Below are 16,511 nucleotides of genomic sequence, written 5' to 3' on the forward strand. Positions count from 1 at the left end.
AAATAATCGCGTGGTTAAATTTACAATATTATAAAATTTGTGTGCATTGCAGGTGATCCGGTGGCCAAGAAAACTCCTAAAATAATTGCACGGGCTGGTCAACAACTGCAAATGACCTGCCCAATATCTGGATATCCGATTTTCAACATCAATTGGGAAAAAGGTATGGCAAATATATTAGTATACCGCGGTCATAGACCGCAATATTTTTACAGATTTATTATAGATTTTCTCGTATTATTGTATTCTTTCATTTTTTAAGTATCAAAGTATCGGTTAAAATTCCTTATACACTAGAATATTAAAATATACAATAAATTTATATTAAATGCGTACCTATAATATTAAAATAGGTATAGAAAAGTCACTGAAATGAAAATTATTACTGATATTTAAGAACTGGCGAAAGATGAAAGTAAAAAGTTTTCAAGTTTATTTTTTTTTTATATTATTGATGCATTATTAACAAGAACTTTATATTAAAATTCACTGTTTTCGAATAAACTTTTATTCGACCTTTCTTCCTTTTTTCGATAAACTGAGCAATGTAGATTTTAAACGTGGGACAAAAATCCAAAAAGTACTAGGTATTTTACATATTCAGTATCTATTCTATTGATGGATTTTCGAATGAATGTTGGTGATTAAACAAAAATTATTGTTCTACTTAAACTATCTTAGACATTTTTTTTCATGACCTGTATATATATTATTGTGGTTTAATTTTGAATTTATAAATTCTCCTAAAGTTTATCAATTACGTTTAATATTACATTTTCAACTATTTAATATAGGTAATAGATACAAAGTTTTGGTATAATTTAGAAAACATTACCATTACATTTTTAATTAGTGCTTTTTGACGTCATTCATGAATTAAAAATGTAGTCTAACAAAGAAATAAGTGCTCTATATATAATAAACCGCCAGTATAGTATTCGATTTCCTGCATTTCTTTCTACAAGAATCAATATATAACCCAATTTTCGTTTATTTTGGAAATAGTACGTTGTGAATTGTTATCTCACAAATACTGTTACCTAAGTTTATATTAAAATTTTAATTTCAGTGTTAGATTTTAATGTGTTGATTATTATTATTCAAAATCAGGAAACATTATTATAAAACATTAGTTCAAGAAATAAATTATATTATATTATGTTCTCCGTGAGTGAGTAATTTTGAATTTCGAAGTTTTAATATAGCAATATATTGTATATTATATGCGTGGCTATGAAGTTGTTTGACGATTTATACTAGAAACTTTCTATTTTTATCTATTCACATAAATTCAGCATTAACTTTAATTTAATGTTATTAAACCTCTACAAAGTTTAAATTTTGCAATGTTAACTCAGACATAATATTCGTTATCTAATGAGTTTTTCGAAATTGTCTAAACTGATTAACAAGCTAATGGCAGTGGTGATATGTAAAGGAATGTATTTTTTTTTTTTTTTTTGTTCATAAAATCTAATTTTTAACAAGTCATTAGTACATTTTTTTCTAAATATTTCCCAAAGTCATTAAACATCATTCTTGGATTAAGCACTAAACCTCTCACTGAAAACATCATAAGGGTTTCAGCTTTTAAATTTACTCATAGTGTATTTTTTCCTGTATCATCAATCACAGTTTTAAAGTTCAATCAACCGCTGATCCCACTCTTTACGTGGACATCGTATTTTAATTTATAATACAGTACTTTGCGATCCATTAAGCATTTCATTGTTTTAGTTACAATACACAAATGGAAAATGTCCGTTGCATATTATGGGAGTTTGAGTTGAATTAACCAAACTTTATCATATCAAACAATATAATATGTATTATATTTAAATGCACTAAATCATAATCAACTCTTAGCATATTGTATTCAATTAAGAATAATTAATTTACCATGGTATTTGGGCATTTTTATTTTTTATTTTTAATTGTTTTTATTACTAAAATAGATTGTTTTATAAAGGTTATGGTAATTTCGTAAACAAAAATATTATTGATGTATAGGACCTACTTATAGAAAACAATCATCCGGTCACTATGATTCTCTTAATTCGTGTCAAATCACAACTATATTTGTATTTCAAATTACTTTATTAGTTTATTATGTAAATACTATTTGGTTTTAGTAAAAATAATTTAATTTCAAAAATTAATAAAATATTCTGCCAATACTTTGTTTTTTTTATCATCTACAGATCAGCTGTCTAAATGTTAGAAATGTAACACTTTAAAATCATGTTTTACGTGAATATTTGATAGATTCATATGACGAAAATCCATTGAATAATTTATCTGTAAATTGTAATGTAAAATTTAAAATATAACTATTTTAACGTTTTAAGTATATAAAATAAAATAGGAATTTCAATCAAAGTAATAATACGTTTTTACATTTTTCCGAAACCGGTGAGATTCGGTTAAAAATTAACGAGCGATATCGAATTCGATATTAACAGGTCATATCATATTAAATTACAAATTAAAATGTAAAATTCAAATTGTTAGCCAATAATGCCGGACGACCGAACAACCCATAGCTGCTTATAGAGTTTAAAATACTAAAAACTTTTCTTTTCATTTTTACCTACGGCGCATTTATCGTATGCAGAAATGTGTTCATAAATAATGTACGGCGTATGCCTACCCGTTTTGAGTTACACTGAAATACTTGAAGCAATTAAGTGGTATGCATATATCACTGTGGGTATTATGCGAAAATTGTCTTTATTGTTGTTCCCGCGGTGCCGTAGTGTGAGTTGCGTTATAACAACCGGCCGACCGTCTCTCCACTCGACGTCTACTCTGCGTAAGTCTGAGTTTCTAATTATTGCCCGGAGGTTCATCAAAACACTCCGGCTATCTCGTGCACCTACTGCGAGCGAGCCACTCTCTTTTCCGCGCACAAAGCTCCGGCCGTCGGCACGGATAACTGGTCATTTAAATATGTTATGAGCTGTGCCGTCCGTCGACCCCGTGTTTGTTTTGTTTCGTATCATATATTATTAAAAAAAAAAAATAAAAGTAAGAAAAAATTAAAACGTACATGTGCTCACGTGTTTTCGATACGTTTTTAAGAGAAAAGCTTACAATTGTTGTTTTTTTCGTCTCTGCGCGGACGACTAAACTAAGTTATAAGGTATGTATGTACGACGGCAGAGCCCATTGTGCGTCGTCCCTCAAAGTGCATATAGATTGATATACATATATATATATATATTTATTTTTACCCTTCACATTGTTCAGTTTCTGTTCGAGCTTTTCTAATGGTATTGTTTTCCGGCGACCATATTCTACCGGTGCATTACAAACAATAGGAGGTGCTTAGAAAAATATCATACGGAAAAAGAGAGGCTCGATGCGTACTACGTATATATATACGTGTATAATATGTATAGCTGGTACGCTTTCCGCGCACAACTACGGCACCGGTTGTTTTTCACGTTTTCCCCCTCTCCGCTATTGTTTTATTACTTTTTGCTTATATATATATATATATATATATACATATGCGTGTATGTTTCTATCAGATAATAAGAGGTTACCCGGAGGAAAATTGCTGAACAAGAGACACAAGGTATTTGCAAACGGCTCGATAGTCATCGAAAACGTGCAGAAGAAGACCGACCAGGGGACGTACTACTGCGAGGCTAGCAACGACAAACACGTGGTCCGAGCTTCGGTCGAAGTGATTGTAATAGGTAAGAATCTACGCGACGCGTCTAAAACGGCGACACGTGATAATCATTATTATAACAGTTGACAATAATGTTCGGTTTATTCGGGACGGTTTAAATTTTTTTTTCACGAAGATTTAAACTGTCCTTTTGATGGAAATCGAAAAACAAATAAATTGATTGCTTTTTTTTTTTTTAATTATTATTACTATTACTAACTACTCAAAGGGTGGATATTAATTAATCGCCGTGCAGATATTAATTGATGTAACACAGGGCTAATAAAAATTTGCGCGTTCAGTCGATTTAAAAATGTAACCAACCGATAACTAATCACCGCCGACATAATTAAATATGTCGTTATATTATAATAATACATTATATTAAAATATCTGATTCCGGTAACACGACGAGACAATTTATAATATTTTTCAATCACGAGAGTTTTACTCCGTACCTCTTACAATAATAAAATAAATATGCCGCCCTATAAGTATAGGTATAAATGATATTACCAAAGATCAGTTATTCGCTATTATCATATGATTATTTTAATATTTTATTTAATGAACGTGACACTAAACAAATGTCATGTTGAACAAATAATATCATATCATACGTACATAAAACATGATATAATATCAGTATCTAAATACGAATATTCGATTGAAAGTAACAATGATGGTATTTTATTTACGTTTTAATAAATAAATATAATAATTTATGGTTTATCACCAATGACATTATATACAAAAAAAAAAGAAAAAAATGACTCAGGTCACAATAAAAAAAAATAAATGATCAAAATATGATATAATATCACAAGCACTTTATGTAGAGAATCTCATTGTTCATTCGCTCGCTGTGTTAACCGTCGACGAAGTTATCAATATAATAATATTGTTATTTATTTTTATTTTTATATATACTGTACAGAATAAATAATAGACTTCACTAACTATATTTGTAATCATACATATTAATACATTTTAAATAACATATAATAATTCGATGTCTGCGTTTTAAAATTCGTGTTAAGAAAAATTGTATTATTTCACTAGGTAGGTATATTTAATTTGTCAAAATGTTTGAAAAAAAAATTGAAGTGGTGATTTATTAAGATAACATATTCACATAATATACGAACTAGCCGCATTTGGAAATATTATCACCAGCTTTCACGTTTATAGATCATTAAAAGTTTTATATTAGGTTAGATATTAATATTAAAAATTATCATTTCAAATTCAGTTGCGTAATTAAGAGTTTTCGATGTGAGTGGAGGGGTGTCAAATAACAGTGAAATAACTTTTCTTATACACTTTAACGATGAATTTTACTCTATATTATAAGAGCAACTGTCAATAGGACTAAGAGGCTTAGCCTATCAAGTACGTTCGTAGTCAACCTAAATCTCCCAAATATATATTGGATAATAAGTCACTAAAAATAAATTACCCAATAGACAAACAATTGATTATAAACAAGTATGCTGCTAGACTCTTTCTTAAATTTATCTATTCTCAATATTGAAAAGGATGTCAATTATAAACTAAAGAATGAAGATGTATTAGAAACATAGACAGTTCGTATTAAAATATAATTTAAATTTATTTATTAAAATATACACACTATACAGCTATTTAAAAGTTATAAAAACAATTTATATTATTTGTTACTAGTAAAATATAATATATAATGATGGTCAAAAAATATTTTTAAATCAACCTACCGGATACCATGCTTAAGTATAGCGTGTGTTAAACGCCCGAATATCGGAATATGAAATAAAAAAAAAATACAATTTTGAACGCAATTATTTTACTTATTTTTAAAGTTCGTAACACTGACAATTAATCTTCCTAAACTTCCATATCGTAACTCAACACAATAAGTAATAAATTGTCATAAGCGTATGTGTGATGATTTACAACGCACACCATATCATAACATTCACACACACGTCATTCATCCAGCCGAGTTTATATTATACGCAATAGTTTATCTGTTAAAAACATGTCGTTCAATTGACAGAAATGGCAGCTGGTTGCTATGACACGTTCATTTTTAATATTAAAAACAGTTTTAACCTCGCGACTCTACTCACCAACATGCGTTGTTTTGTGGTTACCGCTGTGAACTCCAAAGACCATTACATAAATGACAGATCAACGGCGGGATCTCTATAATATACGAAATAATTATACCTAGGATACCATATTATATATTTTGTATTATAATATCATAATAATAATACTATATTTTACTCATCTATTGATTTAGCTCAAAAACTAAACCTAGTGTATATCAATTATTCCTAAGAAAGCAAAATCGATACATAAATAACATAAAAATGCAAGTTGGTTTAGATTCTTGCAATACCATATATAAAGATTAATAAATAATCACGTAACTCCATTAAAAAAAAAGAAATTGGCAAATATGAATTTTATATCCATCACCGCTGATTTATAAGGGAAAAAAATTCTAATTTTTATCTTCATTATGAATATTACTAATCATCGAAAATATTTTTATTCCATTTTGTTAAAGAAATAATAGATTAGGATTTTAAAATAAACACAATTAACAGTATCTGGCAACTGAATTTTGATGAACCTTTTAGACTACAATGTTAATTGTCGTTTTGAAAAGACCCATACACCAAAGTTTAGTCTATTAGCCAGGTTAACCTATATTTTTCTTAATTTACCATTTAAATTGATAAAATATAATTGAGTATTTATAAATATTGTATTTTTTATTTAGAATAACTAACAATCGTTTAAAATATAAACATGGTTAAATAAATAGATATTAATATATTACAATATATCTATGCCTTTAGATATAAGGAGATAAATATAGAGAAAGTATACAACTGACATAATTTTTATTATTTGTTCTTATGCTTTAAATAATTCTAATTCTAATTCTAACAAAAAAAAATACGAAAACAGTCTTTATAACAAAAGTTTAATATAAATTAAAATCCAAAGACTATTATTTTCCATTTAATTAACTAAACACTTATGTAAAAAACTGTATTTTGTTAATTCTGTTTTTAGTCGGAAGAGAACTAAAATACAAAATTGGAAGACAATACAAAAAATATATTCCTTTAATTTAGTTAAATAAATACAAATTGGGTGCTAATAGCTTCTAAAATTAAATAAACCAACTATAAATATATACAATATTTTAGGTCGTAGAATTATTATTTAACAGATAATTTTATATGTCTCGTATTTATATTATACAATTTAATAATCATCTTTCTGTACATATAAAAATATATCATCATGTATAACTATATGTTTTTAAATAATAACACGTGTGAATAATTCAAAATACTTAAATATACTTTTGTTTAATCATTGTACATATAAATACACAATTTGTGAATTAAAATTTTACTTAGATAATATTATAGGTAGGTAGATATACTATAGAAATAGGCACTCGAGTTACGTATACTAATAACACAATACTCAATTCGATTAGAAAATTAACAATTGACTGAATTGTACATGGAACGCGATAATTTGTTTCCAATTCGAGTAACATTGTAAAGTGTACGATTTAAATAAATAAATATATACATTTTTTACTTTTCTATCTCCGGTAAGTTAATGGTTACAGAGCGTAAGTCGTTAGAACTGACTTGCACCAGTTTAAAACAAAAAATACCTCATTAGTTCTCAATGAAATGACTTTTTTTGGCCACCAATAACGTGTAGTTTGTACAACAAATTATTCGTATCTAATGATGTACAGTTTTCATCAACGATTAGTGTAGTGAAAATCGATAATTGAAAGCGGATGAACATAAATATTCTTATTTTCTAACTGTTTTAAGGTCAAGCAACTATATCGAGTGTCCATGTAATAGTAAAGTAAAACAAAAATAGTGGACAGAAAAATTCATTATTATATTTTACATAAATATTTGATTTTACATAATTTGTGTATTTTGATAATACTAATAACTAATAAGTATCGCGCTAATTAGTACCTAATTATTATTATAAAATACAAACATGTAAATTGATACAATAAACAATAAAAATCATATTAACTCCAAAATTAATGAACCGATAAGTTAAATATTAAAATTCTTTAAAACTTATGAAAAATAATTTGAATTATTATTTTTTGTATTTTGAATAAAAGTAATAACTAAATTCTAAATAATTATAATAATAGATCAATCCTAGAATTCAATAGTTGTATTAAAAATATTCAATTGGTAATTTTATTACCTATTTGTATCTTACTAACATTTACTCCGTAGATTTTTAAATACGCTTCACAATTTAATAGGCTATCAATATTCATAATTTAATAACAAACGAATAGTATCATAAATGTTTTTTTTTTTAATCTGACTACAATATATATATATATATGTGTAGGTTACACAATTTTTAATCAAGAAAATACAACTAGCAAACGATATCTATATAATATGTCTGCAGACATAAAGTAAAAGTTATAATTTATTTTAGTTTTCACTGATGAAAACATTTTACTGCATTTTTTAAGAACACGTTTTATCGCTAAAATGATATCGCTATTTTTATCTCGCGTAAGGGCAAGCTTCTTTTACTGACATGGCACTGCCACTCTCTTTTTATTTTTATTTTCTGTATTGAATATTATTTTTTTCTGTTGTCAGCGACTCTGTCCGTCGTAGAGACTGAACTTTTTAATTAAATAGATTTCGCACTTGAAAAAAAAAATACTATCGGTTCTAGACATTTTAACTACGCGAGTAGGAGTTTCCGATACTATAGTTTCGGTTATTCGATCAAACGTCTTTGACATTAATTTAGTACAGCAGACGATCGTCGTAATATTATCATATTATTAAATTAACCTTCTAAAACGAGGATACTAAATTGAACTACGTTATTCAATTGATTCGCGAATCGAACTGTTGTATATATACGTATATATATATTATATATACGGGAATACACAAACACGCGAGCTCACGCCAACACACGCGCACGCAAACCGTCGTGACCCATTACCCATGTTACACGTGTATTGCAGAACCACCGCACATCCATCCGTTCACGATAGGAGACGGTTACCACGAAGGTGGTCGCGTCGGATGGCAGTGTTTCATAACCAAGGGTGACGGCCCGCTGACGATCGAGTGGCTGAAAAACAACCAGTCGCTGGACCTAGCGTCCGCGCCGTCGCTGTCGGTGACCTATCAGAACGAGTATAGCAGCTCGGTGCTCATCGAGAGCATACGATTGGCGCACGAGGGAAATTACACTTGCCGGGCGACCAATCCCGTGGCGACGGTCGAGCACACGGTCACGCTGACTGTACTCGGTACTTACTTGCGCCCATCACGCGCGCGCGTACACAAAACACACGACACTCCTTACACGAGCACCTGCGTTGTTGTTGTTGTTGTTGTTGTTGTTGTTGTTATTGTTGTTGATGTCGTTGATGTTGTTTTTAATGTTATTTTCGACGTTTACGTTGAAACTGTGATCGTGGTTGTGACCGTAACACTGGCATTGGTTAGTTTTCAGATATTATGCAGTAGGTGTGTCTTTTAGCAGCTAATCGCGTTAAATGCAATTGTTTTTGATTTTTTTTTTTTTTTATGTTAATAATATTAACTTAGTGTAATTTAAAAAAAAATACAGATACATTTTGAGCCTTGTATTATCTACCTAAAGAGAAATACCACATGTTATAATAATCAATAGATAATCACGTTTTATTTTTTTTATTTCGTGAACATATCTAATAATCAGAAACGCAATAGGATTAATTTTTCAAAATATAAAATGTTTTTTTTTTTAATAAAAAATTAATTTATATGTACTTCAGTCATAAACAAAATAAGTTAGTGTCAATTTTAAATCTAGTAGGTACCTATTCGATGTAATGGATGTTTTTTACATTAATTTGTATAATAATTCTTTTTTTTTATATCTCATAGTAATCAAGTAATACAACCCTATATATTGTTTTAATTAAACGTACTTGAGTTTTAGTAAAATAAAATAGATTATTATTTATACACGACCAGTGTGTAATATTATAATATTAATAATATGAGCTATGAAGCGTTAATAACTTATAAAAGCCGATCTACGGTCACATCAACGATTATCTTTTTTTCGTTCCGCGACATCATCACAGAATATTTTGTTGCACAATCGTACAAACGCGCTCGAATTGTTCGATATTTTATTCTCAAGCACACGCTGCGATTGCACATTATCACTGCCACCTCAACCGTGAAAATATTATAAATAATATTTTTGACAACTGTAAATTGTTATTTTTTTTTATCACTGTTGTATAGTCTTTCTACACAAAATTCACTTTGCTCACAGCACCAGTCTACTTAAATACGCACAAGCACTATATAATATTACAATATATTTATATTTAATATGTATTTTATGTTTTATAGCTTATATTTTATTATTATTACTATATGATAATATCACGCGAGTACGTTATGCAATTGGAGCACATTAACAAAATATATACAATTATATTGCATTATAACATATAATATTATTTTATTATTAGGTATTATAAAAGGCACGCATGTGACCGGTTCTGGAGCGTCATCTAACATTATCAGGAATAAGTTAGGCAAACTCGTGTCAATAAAATATACTTTTTGAACACGTCATTGATACATCGTTATTCCATCTAACTAATAGTATTATCATATAAAAGTGTCGACACTATGTCACATAATATATTATTATGTAAATCAGTTACACAGTGACCCTCGGGGGATAAGGTCGATATATTTATTAACAATATCTGTAATCCATACATTAATAAAGCCACAGCCGCCGACAATGACCGCATTGTGTACAAATATATAAACAGGTAACCACTAAACCGGTCACAGCGTTTGTATACTTAATTGGAGCGCACTTTATTTTATAATAATTATTATCATATTATCGCACCAGTAGTGTTTATACACGGGAATAAACTGTACACATACACACTACGCACGATGCGAGCGCTCGTGCACATTTATAAAACAAATATACACGGAGGTCCTATCTGGGAAATTCAGATTTGAGACTGTGAATACAATTTAAGATAACACCTATGACTATAACGAAATAACCTATGATATATAGGTAGTACCTAAGCTATTATGTTTCATTTCCCTACACCACTAAATTATTTCATTAAAACAAAATGAATGTTTAATGTCAAAACACATTTTCTCACTTTTAAGAATATTATAATCGTTCAAATATTTGTTGTTCGTGTATATCGGGATAGAACTATACGACGTTCTATATGTCACCCACCAATGCACGAGTGTACGTATCCGTGTACGTGTGTGTGTGTTTGGTATGTATAAGTGTGCGCCACGAATTAAGATACGTTCAGGAGACGCCACGAGTACGAGTCGAATAGAATAAAATATAATATATATTATTCGTTTCCGGTATAGACTAGTGGCAATAATGACACACAAATCTGGGACGATCATATCTTATAACTATTAGGGTACGGAGTGCAAAAAATCTGTGTTAAAATTAGGTTATTGTGCACTACACGAGTTCAAAAGCTTGTCCACTATTTGCCATTTACGGTGCCACTATGCCGGACGACACAAGGCATATTATGCCGTGAATTATTTTAATATTTAATTTATACGGACACTTGTTGCGCGCGTCTTGCAGTCAGGTCGTCGTCCGTGGACTCGAGGGGTTACAACTCGGGTCTGCAATGCACATGGACGTCAGAATACCAGAAAGTCCTCACAGATATTTCATTAACTACCCGCAGTGTGTTGTGTCTGGGTTTATGTTTTCATTTAGGTATATACGAGACGAGTCACCGTAATGCGTCTACATTATAATATTATGATATCTTAATTCGTGTGGCGTGCGCTTAAAATATAATATTATAACAACCACACGAGCACTATTTTTTTGTTTTTATCATTTATTTATTCTCTGCACGGATCGTAATATCGTAACTGTTATTTGTATACATGCACAGTACACACACGCACACATGCACACATAATGTATGCACTATGAGAATCATCGCTCCGGAGCAGCTCAACCAAAAAAAAAAAAAATTCAAACTATACTAATTATAATAAAATACCAAATAAAACGGTTGTATCACAAAGTCGAGCGATACAACATTTTCTTTAAACGAAAATATCGTGTAGTTTAAGCTGCTCTGGCGCTATAATAAATCACATACAATACAACAACGACCGTTGTCTTGTATATTTTGTAATATAATATGTGTGTATGTGCGCATGTGTAGGCATGTGTATTGATGCGTATTTGCGTCTGTTGCCTTTCTTCCCGCCGCCGTCGTTTCTGTTTTCTGTTTCCAGCGCCACCAGAAATCACTCCGTTTTATTTCTCCGAGCTGACCGAGGGCTCTAGGGTACAGGTGGCGTGCACGGTGCACCAGGGCGACCTGCCGCTCAACCTGACCTGGCTGAAGGACGGCGGCCCGGTGTACCGCGGTCCCGGCGCGGCCGCCGTCACGCCGTTCAACGCGTACTCGACCATACTGACCATGAACAACGTGTCCCGGTCCGACACGGGCGACTATACGTGCGTCGCCGCCAATCCGGTGCACAGCGCTACGTACACGGCACACCTGAACGTCAACGGTACCCCCTAGCCACAGCAAACCACCCCCCCCCCCCCTCATGATCATAAAAAAAAATAAAATACATTTTGAAATTTTCCCGATGATCGTCGTACCCTCCTCGCCCCGGTTTGCAACCGAACTGGGACAGTGGCCCCGAGATGCGTGATTTTCGATTTTCGTAGAGCAGTATTCGAATACATTAAAACTAGAGTATTAAACGGATTTTATTTCATAATCCAATAATATAATGTGTATACGTAACGATAGCGTTTACATTTACAGTAACGCGTGCTTTCGCCGTATTAGACACGACGGACAGACGAAAGGTTTGATGTATATTTTATTTTAAATAGAGAAAGAGGTTCCTATTGATAAACGTTAATAGACGGAAGAATAGAGGATTGAACAAATATCTAGTCTGAGTAAATATCGCCTAAACCCCCGACATTTTCACAAAATTGCATCACAGCTGATATATTATCTCGTTGCAGTTCGACTTCACTCGAGTCTACTTTATGCTGTTCTAGTATTGTGACTAGACTAAAGGAAATTATTGAAAAAAAAATGATAATTTAATAGTTGAAAATTCAAATGCGCCATACACGAGTATCATACCCACAATAGAGATTTATCGATAGAATAAAAAAAAAAAAAACACCGTTTGATGACACACAATTTATAACGTTTTCGAACGATTAACCCAGAACGTGACGCACATTCCACGCATGTACGTGGTTGATTCCGGATTATACGATAACGTCATAATAATATTATGTGATTCCATTGCATTCACAACCGTTTGGTCGTTTCGAAGAATATAGCGATTTATAAGCGTATTTTGGCGAACGGTTGATTTTGATCGGATAGATACAAGTACTTCGGTTCTAGAGCCTGTATACTTGAATTTTAGCAGACACATTTTGTACTTGTGGAAATGGTTCGATACAACGATAACCACGTCGAATTGAATACGGCTAGTGGAATTATTATGAGGTATTATATTATATAATTCGATCGAAGTCTGTCCGTGAATTTAATAATATCTCCACTTAAACGAAATATTCTTAAATACTATGATTGTGGCGATATTTCAAATCAAAATAATTTACTTAATGTTGATAAGATTTCAGTAGCCACGTGAAACGTACAAACATTAACTCGAGTGTTCTTACAAACTTAAAGAATTATTAAAAAAAAAAAAAAAATGACAATTCGATGTTCACGAAACTAGTTAAAAATAATTTAAAATATTGTTTTAGTTAGTATACATTTTGTGTAAGAAGTACGCGCTATTAAAGCATAATATTAATGCTCTATTGAGAAATAATCGCATCTTTGGTCCACTGCACGCTGGCTGACGAAGTTAATTAAATTATTTATCAACTTTTAACAGACCTTTACGTGTAATTTCTATTAATAACGTTTTCATTGTTTTACTATCTTCTTAGGCGAATCTTAAATTCGCATCACTTATTTTTATATTATTGCATGCTATCCGCACTTGGCACCGTACTCTCACATACCGTTTGATCGATACCCACACACAATGTGTCATATTCGAAATCTAACAGATTTTTGTTTATAGTACCCCCTGAATGGATAATCGAACCCAAGGACGTGAACGTAGTTCGAGATGATCAAGCAGAAGTCAATTGTTCCGCATCGGGACATCCAAAACCGACGATAAAATGGAAAAAAGGATCCAGTAATAAATAACACACATAATTTATTATTGTAGTTGGCCCACATTTATGCGCGGAAATAATTATAATATATTACGTATGTAATATTAGGTAAGGATTCGGATCAGTTTAGTGACGACGTAATGGATAACGTGACATCTGACGGCACTTTGGTTATTAATAAAGTGACAAAAAAACACGAAGGCTACTACGCGTGCGAAGCAAATAACGAAGTCGGCTCGCCCATTATTTCCATAATTCGTCTAAACGTACAAGGTGAGTGGTGCTTATTTGTCAATTTGTTTAAATTCTCGTGTAAAGCCGCTTTAAATGTGAAATATATGTATACCGTAGTTGTTATATATCAACCAATTATTTCTGTATTAAAATATCGTATAATACAATCCTAACAATGATTATACAATTTATTTTATAATAAACTTACCGTGAAACCATATTTATTCAATGAAATACATACGACATGTATTTGCCTGTTATTGCTCTAGTTAGGTACATAATTATTTATAATAGCATTTTTCATTTAATAATATTATTATTATTACCTTGAAGTGACTAAGCAAAATATTTTCTAACCTGTTAAATTTAATTTTGGTGAAATACAGTTAAGGTGAATATAATCAAAAAATTAAGACGTAGTAAATATAATCAATGTATACATACTTAAAATTACACTCTTTCGTCTCGAGGGTACACAGAGCTTTGCGTTAAGTGTAGTCCCCAATGAGCTTAGAGAGAGAAAAAACTGTATTCATTAATTTTAGTGAAGTTGAACTTAGTTTAATTAAAAATAACAATAAAACTATATAAAAAAAAATTTAAAATACATATCCCTGCAATCACTGATAATTGCAAAAACTCATTTGAAATTTTCGGAAAAATCATAATATTTAATCGTACGTTTTAAAAACGTTACTGCACTTGAATTTATTTGTAAATTATAAAATATCATTTAATTGTATGATTTACAGTAAAAATTGTATACATTAATTTATATTCACGAAATACGTTAAGCATGGAATATATATTTTTTTAACAAGCTGATAATAGGAAATTGTGTGAAGTTATGCCAAGAAAAGGTTTTAAAGTAGATCTATCAAATATTCTTAATATAATAAATCGCTTTACTGATTAACAAAATACAGAACTAACCGTATATTTATTAGTGGTTTGTACAAATTAGGTACAGACGAATGCAATTTATATGTAATAGAAATAATAACAGTTATATACGAATTCTAGCGATGTTATCACGATCCTTAACGACATTCCGCATAAACTGTAAATTATCTAACCACTGCAGAGTTTCGAAATAAAACATATGAATACATTTCAACTGAAAGTTACAAAAATTAAGGAATTAAAGCATTTAATTCGAGTTTAAAGACTTCCTAATACAAAACATCAGCTTATTGAAATCCAACTGCTAAATTAAGCAACATAAAAAAAACGCACTTAATATCGATAAAATGTTTATTTTTTTTTCGTCGAGAGTACCTAACGATTGAACCGCGTATTGTACTCGTATATTGTGTATATTGTGTATAATATTTTGTATACCTAATCATTCGCACTATTATACAAATATAATATAATAACTCGTATTATTAGTTTACACGATTGCTTCCGAAACGACCAGTGGTCTTACGAGTATATCTCGTATTTGCCCGCGAAATCATACGCTTTGAGCCTGTGGCTATACACCGCGATCGCGTCAAGACATCCTGTGCAATCATTAAGAGGACGTTGTACCCGTATGTGTTGTCTCTGACTTACTAATGTAGATCATAGCAAATTTTTGTTCAGCGGAACACATTTTGTGATGTTAGCTTTAATATTAAAGTAAATTTACCTCATTGTACCTGTTGAAAATGCCATAATATGCTTTTATTGATATTATCATTTAAAAGTGAGTTACAGCTATGTAAAATATTACAACTTTAAAATACAGTAGTATTACTGCTGTAGTCATATAACTCACTTTAAAATGATAATAATATCAATAAAAGCATATTATGACATTTTCTAGGTAATATTCTTACCTTTAGATTTAAATAATAGGTAAATTTACTCTAATATTAAAGCTGACATCACAAAATGTGTTCTGCTGAACGGAAATTTGCTATGATCTACATTTTAGTAAGACAGAGACAACACACGCGGGTACGACGTCCTCTTAACGCACTATCGGTGTCAACCAAATCTCGTCGACGATATCCCGTCTTTTTCAAACGGTTTTCACTTCCGGCGCCTGCCGCACACTCAAACCATAAACGACACGGGCCGTGTGCTGGTGACGGTTAATCGAAGACGTACCTATCGAGCGGCCGATCTATCGTGCGCGTTTTTTTGCTGGCCGGTCGTCTGCAGAGGAACTAGAAACGGAGAAAAGAAACCGGAATAACCATTAGTATTACACCAGTCGATTGTGTTCGATATTGTGTAGAGGACGGGTCTACCGACCGTCGACGGTCGTGGCTGCGGAAGA

At 31.0% G+C, this 16,511-nt stretch overlaps 1 protein-coding gene across 4 annotated transcripts in view; it reads left to right on the plus strand.

Moving 5' to 3' along the window:
* The window catches only part of LOC132924228 (cell adhesion molecule Dscam2-like), a 277,463-nt gene that overhangs the window by 243,345 nt on the left and 17,607 nt on the right, over window positions 1–16,511 (plus strand). For 2 of the 4 annotated variants that reach the window (XM_060988402.1, XM_060988401.1), the window contains exons 11-15: window positions 53–163; window positions 3,534–3,704; window positions 8,739–9,029; window positions 13,909–14,028; window positions 14,117–14,281. In XM_060988402.1, coding sequence (XP_060844385.1) covers window positions 53–163; window positions 3,534–3,704; window positions 8,739–9,029; window positions 13,909–14,028; window positions 14,117–14,281 — 858 coding nt within the window. Of the gene's footprint in view, window positions 1–52; window positions 164–3,533; window positions 3,705–8,738; window positions 9,030–12,057; window positions 12,343–13,908; window positions 14,029–14,116; window positions 14,282–16,511 lie in introns of all 4 variants that reach the window. The other 2 variants (XM_060988403.1, XM_060988404.1) reach the window with 2 other exon arrangements.

The sequence above is a fragment of the Rhopalosiphum padi genome, chromosome 3 (assembly GCF_020882245.1).
Source record: "Rhopalosiphum padi isolate XX-2018 chromosome 3, ASM2088224v1, whole genome shotgun sequence".
NCBI lineage: Eukaryota > Metazoa > Arthropoda > Insecta > Hemiptera > Aphididae > Rhopalosiphum > Rhopalosiphum padi.